The 19,737-nt window shown below is 41.7% G+C and overlaps 1 protein-coding gene across 2 annotated transcripts in view; it reads left to right on the top strand.

Moving 5' to 3' along the window:
• Window positions 1–5,374: 5,374 nt before the first annotated feature.
• Window positions 5,375–19,737, top strand: part of msantd2 (Myb/SANT DNA binding domain containing 2) — a 31,428-nt gene continuing 17,065 nt past the window's right edge. Inside the window, exons 1-3 of one of the 2 annotated variants that reach the window (XM_078531580.1) lie at window positions 5,376–5,762; window positions 7,604–7,666; window positions 11,553–11,901. In XM_078531580.1, the coding sequence (XP_078387706.1) occupies window positions 5,391–5,762; window positions 7,604–7,666; window positions 11,553–11,901 (784 nt within the window). In that variant the 5' untranslated portion in view covers window positions 5,376–5,390. Of the gene's footprint in view, window positions 5,763–7,603; window positions 7,667–11,552; window positions 11,902–19,737 lie in introns of both variants that reach the window. The other variant, XM_078531581.1, reaches the window with a different exon arrangement.

Consider the following 19,737-nt stretch of genomic DNA (forward strand, 5'->3'; position numbering starts at 1 on the left):
AATACTGTGGCTACAAGAACAGGTCAGAGGCTGGAAATTCTATGGTGCGTAACTCATCTGCTGACTCCGCAAAGTCTGTGCACCATCTACAAGGCACGAGTCAGAAGTGTTTTATTTTTTATTATTCATTTATGGGATATGGGCATCATTAGCTAGGCCAGTATTTATTACCCACCCCTAATTGCCCTTGAGAAGGCGGTGGTGAGCTGCCTTCTTGACCACTTCAGTCCATGACGGAATACTCCCCACTTGCCCGGATGAGTGCAGCCCCAACAACACTGAAGAAGCTCAACACCATCCAGGCAAAGCAGTCCGCTTGATTGGCACCCCCATCCACCACCTTCACCATCCATGCACCCCACCACTGACAGTAGTGTTTACCATCTACAAGAAGCACTGAAGGATCTCACCAAGGCTCCTTTGATATCACCTTCCAAACCCATGACCACTACCATCTAGAAGGACAAGGACAGCAGATGCATGGAACACCGCCAACTGCAAGCAACACACCATCCTGACTTGGAACTATTCTTTCATCTCAGTGATTCTGTCATTGAGTCAACATCCTGGATATCCTTCCCTAACAGCACTGTGGGTGTACCTACATTACATGGACTGCAGTAGTTCAAGAGGCAAAGCTCACCACCTTCTCAAGGGCAATTAGGGATGGACAATAATTTTTTTTTATTCATGGGATGTGCGCATCGCTGGCTAGGCCAGCATTTATTGCCATCCCTAATTGCCTTTGTTCAGAGGGCATTTAAGAGTCAACCACATTGCTGTGGGTCTGGAGTCACATGTAGGCCAGACCAGGGTAAGGAAAGGACAACAGATTTCCTCCCCTGAAGGATATTAGTGAACCAGATGGGTTTTTACAACAATTGATAACGGCTTCATGGTCATCATCAGGCTTTTAATTTCAGATATATATTAGTTTCAAATTTCACCATCTGCCATGGTGGGATTTGAACCTGGGTCTCTGGCCCAGCGACAATACCACTATGCCACCGCCTCCCCACAATAATGCTCATTATTGGCCTAGCCAGCAAAGCACATATCCCATCACCTTGCCATTGTAGAATTTGATCTCCAGCACTGTATTCACAGTAATTCATGAGGTAGTTCATGTCAGAGCAGTGCTGTGGATCAGGAAGTGAGCATCAGCTCAGAGCAGGCTGGATGAGAGGCAGCAGCAAGCATTGTTTCACTTAAAGACAGAGTTTAATATGGACATGAAAACAGTCAAGGAACAGAACTGGAATTTATAAATAGTGCGTAAAATGGTTAAAAAACAGGATGGATTTAGAGATGTTCAGGAGTAGAAGTTGGGTTCCATAATGTCTGTTTTCTGGGCACTAATCAGCCTCCTTATGCTTGAAATTGGTGGCAGAGATGTGCAGAATCTCTAATGGGAAATGTGCCAGACACCACCTTGGTAAAAGGATATATGTATGCGCGCCCATTGAATATCGGCAGCATGCAGAGCAGGTTGGTTATGACGTTAATCAGTATAGAACACTGATCTTAGGCCAGCGCCGCCATTTCTGAACAGCCAGCCTCTTGCCAATGCCCTTTATTAACTGTGCACAGCTAAACATGGCATTAAAGGGCAGGAAGGACCCACCACTTATACTAGATTAAAAGGATCTTTAACTACTTAGAGCCTAGTTGCTGGATGATTTCTTCTTGTTGCTGAGCATTTCTATGAATTTTTGGAGCATTGTTTAAGGAGAGTATTGCTGTATTAGAGAAAGAGGTAGTATTAGAGGATTCAAGGACAGAATCAATTTGACTAGAGCTAAGGAACAAGAAGGGTGCAATTACATTGCTCAGTGTAATATATAGGCCACCAGCTAGTGGGAAGGATGTAGGGGAACAAATCTGCAAGGAAATTACATAGAGGTGTAAACATCATAGAGCAGTTATAATGGGGGACTTTAATTACCCATATATAGACTGGGATATTGGTAGTGTAAGGGGCAGTGAGGGGCAAGCGTTCCTAGATTGTGTTCAGGAGAATTTCCTACAGCAGTATTTGTCCAGTCCAACAAGAATGGAGGCTCTGCTAGACCTAGTTCATGGGAATGAGGTGGGCCGAGTAGATCGAGTGACAGTGGGGGAACATTTAAGGGACAGTGATCATTGTATCATAAGGTTTAGGATGACGGTGGAAAATGACATTGGTCAGTCCAGAGTAAGAATAATCAACCGGCAGAGAGCAGACTTCAATGGGGAAAGAACGAGCTGGGCCGGATAGACTGGAACCAAAGGTTGGCAGGAAAAACAGTAGCTGAACAATGGGCCACCTTCAAAGAGGGAATGGTTTGGGCACAGTCAAGGTGTGTTCCCTCAAAAGGGAAGGGTAGGACAAACAAATCCAGAGCTCCCTGGATGACAAAGGAGATAGAAATTAAGTTAAAGAAGAAGAAGTGTGCTTATGACAGGTGTCAGGTAGCAAAAAAATTGAGAACCAAGCTGAATGCAGAAGGTTCAGAAGGGGTGTGAAAAAGCAAATACAAGAAGCGAAGAGGATTATGAAAAAAGACTGGCAGCTGACATAAAAGGAAATCCCAAAGTATTCTGTAAGCACATCAATAGTGAAAGGGTGATAAAAGGAGTAGGGCCGATCAGGGACCAAAAAGAGCATTTACGCATAGAGGCAAGAGGCATGGCTGAGGTGTTAAATGAATACTTTGCCTCTGTCTTTACCTACAAGGTAGATGCTGTCCAGGCCATGGTAACAGAGGAGGAATCTTAGTCACTAGAAGGGTTTAAAATTGATAAGGAGGAGGCATTGGATTAGCTGTTGGTGCTTAAAGTTGAATAGGCACCGGGACCAGATGAGATGCATCCAAGAATATTGAAGGAAGTGAGAGTGGAAATTGGCAATAATCTTTCAATGTTCCCTGGATTCGGGGGAGGTGCCGGAGGACTGGAGAATTGCAAACATTACGCCCTTGTTCAAAGAAGATTGCAAAGATCTGCCCTGCAATTACAGACCGGTCAGTTTAACTTTAGTGGTGTGGAAACTTCTAGAAACACTTATTCAGGATAGAATTAATAGTCACATGGAAAATGTGGATTGATTCAGAAGAATCAGCATCGATTTGTTAAAGAAAAATCGTGTCTAACTAACTTGAGGAGGTAACAGAGATGGTTGATGAGGGCAAGGCTGTTGATGTGGTGCATATGGACTTGCGAAAGGTGTTTGGTACAATGTCACACAACAAACTTGTTAGGAAAGTTATAGGTCATGGAATAAAAGGGATAGTAGCGACGTGGATATAAAATTGGCTAAGGGGTAGGAAACAGAGTAATGGTTAATGGGTATTTTTCAGGCTGGAAGGAGGTTTGTAGTGGAGTTCCCCAGGGGTCGGTATTGGGACCTTTGCTTTTCTAATATATACATATAAATGATCTAGATCTTGGCATAAAGGGGACAATTTCAAAGTTTGTGGATGACACAAAACTTGGGAGGATTGTAAACTGTGAGGAGGACAGTGTAGAACTGCAAAAGGACATTGACACATTGGTGAGCAGATGTGTGGCAGGTGAAGTTCAATGTAAAGAAGTGTAAGGTGATACACTTTGTTACAAACAATATGGAGATACTATTCTAAAGGGTGTGCAGGATTAGAGAGACCTGGGCATATATGTACATAAGTCATTAAAGGTGGCTGGACAGGTAGAGAGAGCTGTTTCTAAACACACACTATTCTAGATTTCATTAATAGGGACATAGAGTATAAAAGCAGGAAGGCTATGATGATTACATGCTACTCTTCAAAAGTACTTGAGTGCTTTGGGCAGCCTGAGGTCATAAGACACTATATAAATGCAAAGATTTCCTTTATTGACAATAATATTACAGTATAGCATTCTCTTTATACTTGGGAAAGATCAGATCACATCCTATCGTAAAGTAGTGATAAACTCTTATACTGAATTACATTCATGGGTGCAGGACTAAATAGAACCTATCGTATTTAGGTCAATCAATATCAAGAAATGCAAGGTTACTACAGCTGAATTTGAGGTTGACAACTTAACATATTTTTTAAAAAGACGTGTTTAAAATTTATCTGGGCCTTGCCATTTAATACTTGTTGGGGAAGGCTCCTCTTTTAATGATTCTAGACAAGTGATGCTTTACTAGGAGATTAAAAAGTCCCTCTTTGTCCCATGAGTCCCCAGGTACATTTGCTAGCACCATCTTTGTGCGGGGCATGGTCCTGCCTTCCACAGTAAAATTGATATTGCCATATTACAAACTCCACAACGCATATTTAGAAGTGTTTTTAAACTCATTTCGACAATATTAAATAAACAAGTGCATGCTTATGTGCAGATATGAGCAAGGGAAGTACTTTTTGAAAATGTGCGCCATCTTTGTAGGGGGCATAGCCGCCATCTTGTGTTTTTCTGTCCCACAATCCAGCAGGCGGTCATAACCGGCGCCATCTTTGAAGGGGGCGCCAGCCTCGCTCCCCTTATGATCTGCTATCATTTAATCTAAAGTACGTACGTTCGTGTTTTCACATTACATGTAGTTCTGAATGTAATCGAGGTAAAGTTATTGTTTTAAGATATTTTAATCTTGTTAAGTGTCAATTTGCGAATGCGCTTCGAACCAGAGAAGCCATCCGCTCCCTTAAACCATGAACGTGGAATCACCTTTGCTGCAGAATCCATCTTTGTGGGGGGCACGGGCTCTTTCTTCCTCGCCCTCTTTCAGGGGATAACCTGCCGATTACACGCTCTCTATTTTTGATAATAAGCCCCCGAGTTTTATATCTATCTTTGGAAGCATTTTGCATTCGTTCCGTGCGGATGAGCAGCCGATAACATAACTAAATAAAAGTATATATACGGCCAGCGGCCGCCATTTCTGAGCGGGGCATGAGTTTCGCGGCCCATGTGCTCGGCCCCGGCGGCGTCATCTACCGGACCGTGTTGGCGGTTTAAAGTCACATAAAACGTCAGCTAACGACCCAAGAATACTGTTTAAGAGAATTGTGTTCGTCAGTTTTCTGTTTCTAAGTGTTTTACGCCTGAATTCAATTCGGCTCCATGTGACGGCGCCATTTTGTAGCGGGGCGCAGGCTGGACGCCGCCCACAATCCCCCGGGTGACTGGCAGTCGCCATCTTTGTGCGGGGCAGGAGCTTTCTTCATGGAATGTGCGCCTTTGTCTTTACCTATTAATCCTTACCCCTCGGCGTGGTGTCATGGAAGCGCTTCGTGCGCCCGGTTGCCGTCAGTCAACTCCCTCCTGCGGGCTGTCATTAGGGTGGGGATGGGAGGTGTCTCCTCCCTATGTGTGTGGAAGGGGTGTTGCCCCGCTGGATCCCACAATCCCCCGGGCAGGTGCCCGGATGTGGACGGTGGACGATGGCGGCGCCCAGCGCAGCGGACTCCCCGAGCCGGAGCTGGACGAGCGCAGCGGCCGAGGCCCCGCTGGAGATTGCGGCTCCTGCCTGGGCCGAGGTGGCGGGAGACCCTTCCGCCGAACCTCCCACCCCCAGCTGGACGGGCGGGACGGCCGAGAACCCGGCGCCTAGCCCCAGCCGGCCGGCCGCCTGCCGCGGGATCTCCTGGACCCCGGCCGAGACCAACGCGCTGATCGCCGTGTGGGGGGACGAGAGGCTGCAGGACGTGCTGGAGGGCAACCTGCGTAACTCGCACATATTCGACCGGATCTCACAGGCCCTGCGGGAAATGGGCTATGAGAGAAGCGCCAACCAGTGCAAGGAGCGAATCAAGGTACCCGAGACCCTAACTAATAAAGTAACTAGTAACCAGCTTATTTAATACTTTGTAACTGGCGATCTGTGGGTAGTAGCTACTATGTAGGCACCCCACGTTGCAACTTAGTTACGGATGCTAGTTACAAGCTGCTAACTAATATTCTGCAGTTAGTAACTAGCATCCTGCAACTAACTAATCTTCTACAGTCAATTACTAACCACACTAAATAGTGTGCGGTTAGTAACTAACTTTCTGCAGCCAATAACTAGCTTTCTGCAACTCATTTAATGTTCTCCAACCAGTAACTAGCCTACTAACGTCCCGCAGTGAGTAGCTAATTTTCTGCAGTTAATTTAATGTCCTGCAGTCAGTAATTAGTTTTCTGCAACTAAATGTTCTGCAGAGAGTAACTAGTTTTCAGCAGCTCATTTATAATGCTTTGCAACTAATACCTCATTAATTGATTCAGTTTGGGTATTTTGCAGGACTTCTTAGGAGAAAAAAATGAAAAGGTCCAGCAACTGATTCATGCTCCCTTTGACCTGGAAATGGTAACTGGTTGAGTTGCTGGGCCAGAGGATTAATTAATACTGTCCTTGCAATAATTGTTTCCTGGTTAAATGGAATCAAAGCGATGCTGCCATACTTACAAGATCAGTACAAATGCGGAAAGTCTATTATGGTTTATTCATCTAAAAATAACCTTTACCATCCAATTGCTCCTTAAATGACTGGCATTTTCCCTTTGCCTTTAAATCCACTCCATGTACTGATCGTTTATTTTTGCATAAAGCACTTACTGATATCTCACCTAAATTTTAATATTTAACCTTTTGTCTGACTCCCACATTTGGTTTTGAGTAATTTTTCTGATCTACTTTTGCACTCATGTATACTTTCAGAAGGTTGTGTCTCCATTGCTGCCTCCTGAGGTTAGTAAGGCTGGATTTCTCCAGACTTTTGTCATTTTAATTCATTTGACACAAGAGATCAGCCTTATGCTCCATCTTTGGATTGCATCCAGGGCTTGAATGAATCTCATGTCTCAGTATCTCAAATTGACTGCAATATTCAAGGTGTGGTCTGACTGGAGTATTATATCGCTTGAGAATGACTACTTCCAAGTTGCATTTTGCTTTTCATATGTAATTACTATACTGACTGCTTAATTAAAGGCCTACTTCAGAAACTTCACATAATATCTAATCTGACATCAGTACAATTCTGAAGGAGTGTTACACCACTAAAGGTACCATCTTTTGAATGAGATGTTAAACTGAGGCCCTGTCTGCCCCCTCAGGTGGACGTAAGGTGTCCCCTGGCACTACTATGAATTTGCGCTCGTGGTCTGGCTAACATTTATCCATCAGCCAACATCACTAAAACAGATTATCTACTCATCTACTTCATTGGTGTTTTTGGGACCTTGCTGCGTGCAAATCTCTTGCATTCCAACTGACTACGTATCTTTGGTACGTCATTGATTCTGAAACACTTTGATATATAAATACAAGTTAGTTATTTTCAAGTAATTAATTTTAGTTTGGCTGATATTAATCTCTGATAGATTTCATAGTTTTATTAAATAAAGGTGAGGCACAAAAGTTTGTCACATACCAGCATTATCATTAAATAAACATACATTAAGAATAGTCCATTATGGATCAATTAGCCAATGTAAGAAATTCTGTAGAAAAGTGTGACTCAGCTCTTTTACTTTGGAATAACGAAGCCCAGTTAATGAAAAGCATTACGGTGAGGGAATTTCTTTAGGTTTCATATTCTGGTATCAGCATAACATATTAAAACATCTCAAGGAGGGCATTAAAAACATCTTTTGTCATATTTGTTATCAGAGAAAGCAAGAACTTGACTCCAGTTCAGGAGAAATAAAAACAGGCAGTGGAAACACACAGCAGGTCAGTCAGCATCTTGTATGAAGGAAATGAACAGTTAATGTTTTGGAGAATCTGCTTTCAGCCCCTTAATTCTTTTGAAGTTTGTTTTGTGACAAATTTAACAATGCTACATTCACAAATATAATCAAAATTCTACACCTGGATCAATATATTAGTACAAGTGGTAATCTCAACCAGATTCTCAACAGTATAACAGACATGCATTTTTGTGTTGTAAATCCATGACAAAAGCAGATTGCTTCTCCAATTAAAAATTATATCATCATACATTATACAAGACCCAATAAAGAGTAGCTTATATCTTGCACTTCACTGATCTAATACCTAACGTCTTGTATCGCACTTGCCCTCTGCCTAAACAGATAACAAGTACACTGCACATCACCAACTCTTAACCTAAAATGCCTGAACAATAGTATACAGTGACCAATAAGTAGCATCCTGTTCCCAAACCAGTGGCTTGCACCTCTGTAATCCTTTACTTAAATAAATGTAAACTTGTATTTATAAAGTGTCTTGTCATGGCTGAAAGCACTTTACAAACAATTAACTACTTTTTTGGAGTGCAGCGGCTGTTCTGTAGGCAGATACAATAACCAATTCTCTCACAGCAAGGCTCCACAAATTAAATGAGAAAGTAATTTCTTTGGTCTTTGCCTCAAAGCTTCCTGCTGTTTTTACAGTGCTGAGAGATCCTTTAGGAAGATGGGAGGAGTAGGCCATTCGTCCCCTCGAGCTTGCTCCGCCATTCAACTAGATCATGGCTGATTTCCTACTTCAATGCAATCTTTGTGCACTATCCCTATATCCTTTGATGTCATTGGTATTTAGAAATCTATCGACCTCTGCTTTGAACATACTCAACGACTGAGACTCCACAGCCCTCTGGGGTAGAGAATTCCAAAGGTTCACCACCCTCTGATGAAGAAATTCCTCCTCATCTCGATCCTAAATGGCCTGCCTCTTATTCTGAGACTGTATCCCCTGGTTTTAGACCTCCTATTTCATTTATCTGAAAAGGCAGACGGAGCCTTGCTCAATGTCTCAACTGAAAAACAGCAGCCCACCGATTTAAGCTCCCTTAGCTGACTCAGCTGAACCAACAATTGAATCAGTAACTTCTACCTTGTGCCTTAATAGCCACCTAAACTAGTAGAGTGCCATACAGTAATTAGTATTCTGCTTGTAAACCAATAAGTAATACCCTGCATTAAAAACAAAAAAAAACTGGAAATACTCAGCAGGTCAGACAGTATCTATGGAGAGAGAAACAGAGTTAACGTTTCAGGTCGATGACCTTTTATCAGAACAGTAGATCTGTAATACCCTGCACCTCACCAGCCTAGTCAATACCGCCTGTACTAGCACCATACACACATACTGTGTCTCTCTCAAATCCTAAATTGGTAAATCATAACATTAATCAAGGTGTTTGCCCCCTCATCCATTCAGGGACTGGTTTGCTGTGGTGTGAGGTACTTGAAAGGAAGCTGCAGCTACCATTTAGTTAGTTGCCTTTAAAGTCGAAACCTTCCCTTTGCATGGTTTAGGTTTCAGGTCACTGGGTTATGAAAGGAAATCCTCTTTTTTTTAAAGAAAAATGAGGGAGTCTTGAACTTGCAAGCAACAGAGGACAGATATAAAAGACTAGTATATCTTATCAACACTAACCAATACAAAATTATGATAGTAAAATTAGGAAATGGTAATAGTCTGTCTACCCGGTGCTCTGGGGTAATGTGCACTCTGCAGGCTTAAAGTCTCAGGGTTGAACTCTGCTTTGTGCTGAGGTGATCTTAGCCAGAATGAGAAAGGGACATTACAATTATCTTTCAACTGTTGTTTGGCGATCAGCAGAGCGGGGCTCAAAAGACAATTCTCTGGGGCCCATACATGCTAGAAAGATGAGCTGCTGAATTCCACTTGTATTTTTTTAAGTTCATTTTTGCCCTCATAATTTTAAATCGAACTCCTAGTCTTTGTGTATGTTGACGAAGGTATCCATCCCCTAACCCCAGCTAATCTCACCTAGCTGTTGGGATATATGACATGACGTATGTCATATTTCTCATCAGTATTATGTGTTACTTAGGATGTCAGACTTTTTTTTGATGGGCAGGAACAGAGTGTTCTATGCAAATATATGCAAAACTAGCAACTCCACGGAGCAGAGGTGCAACTGCCTGTGAAACAATTATGTTATTACAACAGATTTTGGCAGAATCATCAGTAGTTGTTTCACCACCCACAATTTCAAATTTAATGTGTTGCATCCTTCAGAATACATCAAAACATTTTAAAGAAAGACTATCTCATTATACTGCTACTTATAGCATAACTAGAGACACGCAAGAGTTGGAATATCTCTTGGTTTTAATTTCCTTTCCTAATTATACATCATCATAACCAACATATGAACATTTGATTACAATATTAGTACTACATTGATATTACTCTAAGCATTATTAGATATCACAATGCAATGTTAAACCAGCATTCCACTGCTAGAAGGTAAATTTATTTTCGAGTCTAAGCTGTGCACCTCTGTTGTGTGAATTAAATACTGTAGATTACACTATTGATTGCCAGTTACTCCACTTGTGATGGAGTCTGGGATAAATTGCCAGTTGTATGGTCTCCTATGTGTGTCATACACTGGAATAAACTGCAAAGGCACTGCAGATTGCACAACATTTGTAAGGAGAGAAGTTGGGTTAATGTTTTTTGTATAGACCTTTTGTGAGGGGAATGTTTCAGATGTAGACCTGCATCTGAAATGTTACCTGGCCTTTTCCCTTCAGAGGTAGCATCTCCCACATTTTCTGTTTATATCTGTATAAGGAATGGCCCTGTGTTGAACACCTCAATGTACAGTATCCTGTGTCACTTGGCAAGCACACTTAATGATTTCCAAAGTGGCCCTCCAAGCACACTCTTACCTGACTTAGACACAAGTCACCATTACTTCATTGTTACTGGGTGAAAATCCTCAAATTCGTTGCCTAGCATGATGGGAGCACAGTTACCACAGCAGTTCAAGAAGGCCAATAAATAAGGTACTCGGTCCACATGGGAATGGGCCAAAAAAGCAGGCTTACCATTGTTATCCATATCCCCTAGATCAAATAAAATTGATATTTTTGGATGAGTACTGTTTTAATGGGAAAGTGCTCTAAGTATTCAAGGAGCTCCTAATGACTTCCATTACCTTATGTGAGATTCGCTACTCTCAACATAACCATATGCTGTCTTAAAATAGGCATTTGTTCTAAAAATGTATGGGTGTCTAAGCATCAGAATCCCGATGTGAATATATAGTCCTGGCCTGTATCCAAGAGGGAGTGAGGAATTGGGGCATTTTATTGTAATTTTCTGTTAGCCCTTTTATGGAAAGAAGCATAGTTCTGTTCCATATACCAGGCGGTACATGTAGTAGTGACAAAACTAGTTGGTTGGCACTCTTCTGTCACTTGTGGGAGGCGTCTCTGTCACCATGGTGTAACATTGTGTGATGAATTTGATATTGCAAGAGAGTGCCACCTTTTCTGTCTTTCCTGTTTTGTCTTTGCATGTGTAGGGTAATCAAAAATAATTGTGTACATCCAGCTTTTTGCAAAATAAACCAAAAGGCAAACCTAGGCATGTAATGCAAGGCAGCACTAGGAGGAGGAGAGAAGGCCAGGTCAAACAAGAATTAGTGATTAGGGGATACAAAATTTGGGTTTCTGAACCTCTGCCTAGTGGGTGGATGGCAAGACTGAGGGAGATCAGGAGTTTCACAGTCCTGGGGTCCTGAGAGAGAATGAGTTGTTGTGATGAGTTTTCATTTCGACATGGATGTTTATAAACTGCTTTTAAGGTCTGACTTGTTTCTTTTCCCACACAGACTCTAAAGAGGTGCTATAGTCGGGTAAAGGAAAGAGGTCGTGGTAAGAGAACCTGTAACTACACGTTTCAGCAGCTGGAGCAGGTCTTCGGGCGGGTGCCTGTTGTGTGGGAACCGCACGCCTATCAGCCAGTTCTTATTGACAGCAGCGGACTGTACCAGGACACAAAATCAGACACTATTAACCTGGATGAAAGCCGGGAGGTGCAGCCAACTCAGTTGGAAGACTGGGGGAACCAGAAGCCAGATTTGCTCATTAAACAGGAGCTACTTATGAACCAGAAGCAAGAATTGCAGGCTTACCAGAAACAGGATCTCTCAGTCTACCAGGATGCAGATGAGGACGTAGGTGAGCAACCTTTTTGCTTCATACTTTTAAGGAAAACCAGTGGTTTGTACTGTCCATGGGATCTGTGGCATTTGAAAGGGTCTGTGTCTTTGCTTTAGATCTGGTCAAACTTCCCCAATGTCTCCATAGGTTAATTTATTACTTTTGAATGACACAGAGCCATGAAGATCACAGCTTTGTTTAAGAGTGGAGCCAATATATAACTGTACTCCACCGCCCTCAGGGGTAATAATTAGCTATTGTCAACAATAATTACCCATGGCCATGAATAGGAGTTTCAACAATGCCCTCTGGCTACCTGTAGTGCTGAGTAAGTGTCAGTATCACCCTGGAACTGCACCTCATCTTCCGACTAGGAACTTTACAGCCTTCCGGACTGAATATTGAGTTCAACAATTTTAGATCATGAACTCTCTCCTCCATCCCCACCCCCTTTTCCGATTCTCTCCCCCCCCCTCCCCCCCACCCTTTTCTTTCCAATAATTTATATAGATTTTTCTTTTCCCAGCTACTTCCATTATTTTTAAATGTATCTCCATCCATTGTTTTATCTCTACCTTTTAGCCTTTTTTGATTCCTTCACCCCACCCCACCCTCACTAGGGCTATCTGTACCTTGCTCGTCCTGCTTTCTACCCTTAATTAGCACATTCCTTAGATAATATCACCACCTTCAACACCTCTTTGTCCTTTTGTCTGTGACATCTTTTGGTTATCTCCACCTATCACTGGCCCTCTATCCAGCTCTACTTGTCCCACCCCCCCTTAAACCAGCTTATATTTCACCTCTCTTCTATTTTTACTTAGTTCTATTGAAGGGTCATTCGGACTCGAAACGTTAACTGTGCTCCTCTCCGCAGATGCTGCCAGACCTGCTGAGTTTTTCCAGGTATTTTTGTTTTTGTTTTGGATTTCCAGCATCCGCAGTTTTTTGCTTTTATCTCACTATCACCCTCCCTGATCAAAGGCTACTGAGGTCAATTGTAATTCCTGCCTTTCTGACTAAAATCAACTAACTGCACAACCCAGGGATTGAGATGCTTCCTGGATCAGTTACTCACACTCTAAACTTGTTAAGCCAAAGAGTCCGCAGTTCTGCATTTTAACCAAATGGGAGTCTTTCCATATCTTCTTTTGTGAAGGACAGACATTCTAAAGGATTGTGGCCGATCATCAATAGCTTCAACATTCCTTTAAATCTAAAAAAAAAATCATTTTTTAAAATCACAGTGCTCCATCCAACAGCTTTGCTGAGGAAGTTGTTGAATGTATGGCTGTAAGTTGGATTTTGGGCACTGGAGGCTAAGGTGTGACCAACACGGGTAAAGATTTCACCTCCCTGTGGAACTCGCTCCTCAGCTCATTTTCCCTTCAATTGTGTTCTCTCTGGTCTTGAAGGTGCTGGTGCATGCAAGAGTATCTTGGTATCCATTGTCCTTCAAGGCAATGAATGCTGCACCCTGACTGATTATGGGAGGCACCAGTCCTAAATTTGATACTGTCTTCACCTGATATCCGCACACATGCACTCTCCATCAGAGTGCTCAACAGCAAGAACCACTGTCTGGTTTTTCATCCCATCCCACCAACTCATTGCCCTGGATCGTTAAGGACGGTTAGAGTACTCCAACAAGCCCTTGAACTCAGCACAAACCACAGATTCAGCCTGTGAACCTTTTAACAGGAGTAAGGAAGATCGGAGAGGAGATACAGTGGCATTGGCTTTAGAGGATATAATATAAGTGGGATGCCAACCTAGATATGCTTCATTTTAAAAGAAAAAGCTTAAACGGATCATATGCTTAATAATTTTCTTGACAAACTTTTCCCCTTTTTAGTCTCTCTGTATAAAATTCCAATTTACTGTGTGGGGGGGAAGAGTGTGAGGCATAAGTGAAATTGGCAGCACTGCTTACCCCATTTCTTGGCTGAAAACACTCAAGAAAGTCCTGGTTTCACTTCCACTACAGAGTGTGGGTAAGAATGAGTGAGAGTTAAAATATAGGCAGCTTTCTCAAATGTGCCTTCAGCCCTGCTAAAAACCAAACTTTGCAACCCCACTGAATTCTCTCAGTCTGCAGCCACTGAGGCAGGTCACCAATACAAACATGTTGGTGCCAGCGTTGTGCTCTTACGTCAGCTGCTGGTCCCATCGCTGCTGCTGATCCCATTGCTGCTGCAGGATGCGGTTGGAGAAATTGACACTTTTTATTTTGTCTGTCAGAACTATTCAAGAACTGCCAAAATCAACAGCAAAATGTTACTTTGCGTAACCTACAGTGAGGTGAGTTTCCAAAACAAGCCTTTAAGACAGAAGCTTGATTTCAAAACTGTTTCCAGCACACTGATCCACATATATAGGAGCTTAAATGTACACCTTACTCAAAGAAAACAATTCAGCATTGTACCTTACACTGCTGCAGGCTCATTTATTTGTTGGAGATTGACCAGGCATGGTTTTGTCAGTCCACAGAAGTTGTGCCTTTCGTTGACTTTAAAACCAGCCTATAACAACACATGACTAGTGCTATAACATTACAAGCTTTCATTTGCCTGACAATGGATTCCCAGTTACACAGCAATAAAGAGTAGTGGTAAAAGAGTAACACAATTGGTGTTGTATAATATTGTGCGTGTGCTCTTAATTCTTTATCTCCAATTAAAATGCAAATATGTGTTTCCACAGTAGTGATAAATATAAAAATTGAATAATGGAAATCTGAAATAAAACCAGTAAATCTTCTGACATCAGATCCCTCTGAATTTTGTACTAAAGTGGCGTGGGGACAAAGTGCTAGAAATTAAAAAAGTGGTAGAATTATATATCTCTCAAAGATAGAGCCCACCAAAATGTCGTCCTCTTTCAGCTGTGTTGTCTGTTCCTTTCGTGCATTTCCCACATTTTCTTTATATTAATTTCAGATAATCCAGTATTTAAGGCTTTTCCTTTCATTTCCCCAGTGGAAACAGTTGTGCTTTTTAATGGTTCACGTTCTATAATATAGTATAATGATGTGGCCAGTGCAGTGGATGTAAAAATCTTCCCTCTTGAGGCTGACCGTAGCCAGTCTGAGTTGCCCAGTTGTCCTCACTTTTTTAATCACTTCATTCCCGGCCTGTATGGATTTTCCAAAAGGCTGTATCACATTTATTTTAAACTTATCTCTGTTGGTGTTAAAATAATGCTGGTCAGAAGATTCAGACTATCATCTGTAAGTGTGGTTTTAAATTGCACCTGTTGATGGCACCAATAACTGTGGTCAGGCAGCACGGTTGCTGGCACATTGTCCCTACCAATGCTAGTAGGATTTTAGTGAAGTATACTGATGGGCATGAGAAATTTCCATAATACATCATTTGAACTGTGGGAAGCATCCAGCAGCAAGTTCCGTTCTAAATTTGCACTTCTGAACTTGGGTAATGTCTGGAGAGAGCATTTTGACTTGTGGTTGAAAGTGATGGTAACAGCTCTGTTATTGGTGGTGGTCGAGGCATATTCAGAGGATCAGGTGGAGGAATTGATGATCACAACATTAAAGAGGGTTAGCTTACAATAAATTTTATCCTTCAGACCATTGGCATGTCAGTGCCAAATATTCTCTGACTTTGCTGCACCATATTGTTACAGATGAACCTTTCATAGTTCTTAATGTATGGAAATTAACCCCCCTTGCTGGTTAATGTAGAGCCTTGGGTTCGTTATTAATATACTCAGTGACCCTCGGTTTTATTTGCTCAGATTTTGGGGTGAGAATCACTAGTTCTCCTTATATGTGTGTTTATATTGATACTTAACGCATCTAAATACATCCATTCCACTGGCTGAGTTGAATAATTCTTGTGCAATGTTTAAAAAAATGTAAAGGGTAGGGCATACCAGCAGAGTGTGTATATACAGTTTGTGGTAATACTGGGAAGCTGTATATCGCATGCAACCCCCATGGCACAGATAGGGGTCCCAGTGGGTCATATTTCCTGATACTGATATAGCATATATTTGCTGAGGCCTGCTCCTCTCTCCCCGCCTCTCTCGTTCTCGCATGCAAATGCATCTCAGTTGGGAGGTATTTTATATTTGTTTATTTGGGTTGAAGGTTATGTGCACAAGTCCTTCCTTCTAGACCCTTCAAAAATGGACCCTGGAGCACTGATTCAGCAGACAGAGTTCCATCCAACAGCACTTGTTCCTCACCAGATGAGAGAGAAAAATCAGGGCCTATAGTGGAGCATAAAAAAGCATAGAAATGTTGTAAACAATGGGTTAAACCTGCTGTATCAATTTGCGGCAAATAGTGTATCGCAATTGATCCTTTCTAAAGTTGGACAATGGCGAAGGGTTCTAATTAAAGTAGAAAAGTAGCCCGTTGAGTTGTCACCGAATCCTAATTATTCAGAAATTGTCTGTTATAGTAATTACTGCCACCTCTCCATTTCTCCGGTATTTTTTGGAAGCAGTAGAATATATGTTAGAGGCAACCTGGGTATGGCGGTGTGCTGGAATAAGACCTTTTGTATTTTGACCAGATGGGGCTTCTGAATGGTGATGATTAGTTGGGTTTGAGAATAGTGGCAGATACTCAGGGAGATTCTAAAATAGTAGGTTGTTGAGTGCTTGCCTTTGATCAGTTTAAAAGTGTGAAACTGCAGAACTATTGAGGGCTCATGGATACTAGTACATCCTCTATAATATTGGGATTATGTTCAATAAACTACACTCCCTTTTCAATACTCTTTTGCTCAGATTTTTTCTAAACTAAAACATTTTAAAATCATTAAATATATATAGTTATTACAACTATGTAGACATGTGTAACATATAGCTGATTCGGGGGAAGCTAATGAGCTTGGCTGAGTAAGGGAAATGTAGTAACATCTGGCTGCTGTAACATGTCTGCCTCAATTACTCTCCTGATATTGGTTCACCCGCCTTACGCTGTTGCCCTTATTTCATTCCCCACAAATGACCTCAAATGATGTCAGCATTCTCGAAGCGTTGCTTTTGAAGGAAGGCGAGAGAGACTTCTTATAAACTTTCGCTCCCTGGCAGCTGTCAATGGGAGTGTGAATATTTGTATTGTTCCCTGTGTGGAACTTTTGAAGTAGTTTAAATGTGGTGGCTGGGATGCGCCATTCAGCTTGCCCAAGTGTGTCAGGGGCACCAACTCTGAATTGTTAGTCTGCAGAACATTCTTGTCCAACTTCAAGGAGAGTTTATGCCAAGAATGATGGATGATAAACTGTCCTTGAGAACAGGTTAAATATGGTATGAATTAAAAACACGGTGAATTCAGAAATGAGGGTGCTGGACCATGTTGCTGAATGCTCCAATTGGAGGTGGCTCCATAATGTAATCTGGGTATAAACAGAGCCATAAACAGTTACAACACCAGAAATCCAGGGACACAGCCTCATTTGTACTGTGTACTTTGGCCTCAGACACAGTTACTGTCAATCTGCTGTACTAGTCAAACACATTTTGTACAGTCACGTCCTGGCTTCAACAGTTTGCTTATCAGTTGGTACCATGGTAACAGTCTAGCTTGTAAAAGGGAACTGAAATAAAGTTTTCTCTTGAAGAAAATGATTCTGAAGAGCCAGTTAGAGTTGCATGTTGAAAGTTTTACTTTTCTCAAGCAGCAAGGATAGAACCCAATTTCCCCAAGAAATAGTAGATTGTGTGAACTTGCTACAAGTAGTGTGCTATAACAAATGGTCAGTTGTCTCCTTAGGAACCTTGGGTGCTGTTTGTGTACTCGAGATTTGTATCTTGACTAATTCAACAATTACTCTGCAATCTAGTTAATGATTATCCTCCTCGGCAAGTAAAGCTCCTCACAAACTCAACAAGAGTTGTTGAATTTTATGTTGCGTATCCCATTGAATCTGTAATTGCATTGATCAACGAGCCTATGCAGTATTTTCACGGAGGGAAGTAACTTTTGAGTTTTAGCACCGCAGTTTTCAACCATTGCCATAAAGGTAAGTGAGCATGGATCTGTACCTCCAATATTCTGAACCGAAGGATTCTTCCGATGGAATTGCACAGACTTGCTCCTCCATTGTTGGGCTGCTGGTAACAAGTCTGTGCTGCCAGTTAAAAATCTATAGTTGTCAATTGTACTTGCAAATCTCTTGACTTGTTTACATGGTAGGCAGGTAAAGGAAAACCTGATCCTGAAATCTGAGCTAGTTGTGGTATCAAGATGGTTTTAAACGTCTGTCTAGTCTTTAATTTCACACTTTCTGTTTGTACATCGTGCTGCATTACACATCCATAAGTGTTAATGTAATTTTTCAGTTTTGATTTTTCCACTCTTCAAAGCCTTTGCATTGCCACAAATCACACTACTTATAGCGAGTTCACACAATCTACAAGCTAGGCTGCTCTGTTACCATGCCCAAATGAACTTAGTGAATGTCAACCAGCAGCTATTCAACTGTGAGGAAATCGCAACTGAAGTATATATCATTTAGACAAAATTTTCCAGCAAGGAAAGCAAGATCCCTGGCTGTGTATTTTTTCAAGGACACACATGCTCTTTAGTGCCCTTATTGCCACCCGAGCAGAGATTAACTGAACGCAGAGTATGGATGTAAGCTGGAATCTTTCTTTTCTTTCTGCTTACGTTCCACAATGTAAATTGCACTTACCATTAAGTATCAGCAGAACCAATAGTTTTATCACTATCCTTGGAGTTAGCATTGGCTTTACCTCTCCTTCCTCCTTTAGGACCATTCTAATAACCTATCATTTTTGACCAAGCTTTTGGTCACCTGTCCTAATGCCTTTGACTCTTTTTTTGTCTGATTATGCCCTTGTGAAGCACTGAGATGTTTTACTAAATTAAAGTCACTACATAAATTTAAGCTGTCGTTTGACATGACAAAACTGAAGCTAAGTGAACCCATCAGTGTTCAACTGCATCCTTGTTTTATGTCATACAAATCATGTAATATAAATGGTAGCTTTTTCATAATTTTATAAATGTCTACAGTAACATAAGTGGAAAAGAGAAGCAGCCCCTTAAGTGCATTCATCTAGATAGCTACAAAGGCCTCCATGTTATGTGTTTAGTATTTCTTGTACCTCAGTTTTACTGACTTAATGGTTCTGTTTTCTGCATTAGGCTTGCGTGCAATTTTCAAATTCATTCTATTCATTCAAAATAATTTCTGCTTGAAATGATCCAGTTGTTCAAATTCAGCAATTTAAGTAAAATTAGGATGGCAGATATGTTATGTTTTGAGGAAAAAGTTTGAATTAGCTGTTAGCGTTTCTGAATTATAAGTAGACTGTTGCATAATGGTATGTGGTTTTTGTGACTGAAATATCTTCATGATCAGCAGCATACGCATAACGTAAACACATGCATTTCTTCCCCCTCGGGGCAGTGTGAGTAGGATAGTTAGCAGTTTCCTGACCAAAGTTATCCTCCCAAAATCACTGACACCCCCCCCCCCCCCAACCAATCTTATAGTTGAGCCCAATGCAGCCGGCTCAGGTCTTTTTTTTTTGAGAATAAGGCAAAACTGGTGTGTGAATACCCGGAATTGCAGGGCTCCTTTTGGGAAGGGTGGGGTGGTATGAGAAAGTGGGGTGCTGCCATCAGGTGTGCAGGGATGGAAAAAGAACAGAGCCACTAGAAGTGATGTTGGAATGCAGGAAATTTTAAAAATAGAGACTGGGGTAGCTTTGAAGTCAGACATGGGGGAAGGTGGGGTTGGGGGGGCAGGGCGGGGTGGTGAAAGAAGATGGAGCTTCAGAGCAAGAGTAAAATATCAGAAATTTCTCCCCTAGTGACCTTGCAGAGACTAACCCCATTACTGAACCAGTGAG

This window comes from Cetorhinus maximus, chromosome 2, assembly GCF_964194155.1.
Source record: "Cetorhinus maximus chromosome 2, sCetMax3.hap1.1, whole genome shotgun sequence".
Lineage (NCBI taxonomy): Eukaryota > Metazoa > Chordata > Chondrichthyes > Lamniformes > Cetorhinidae > Cetorhinus > Cetorhinus maximus.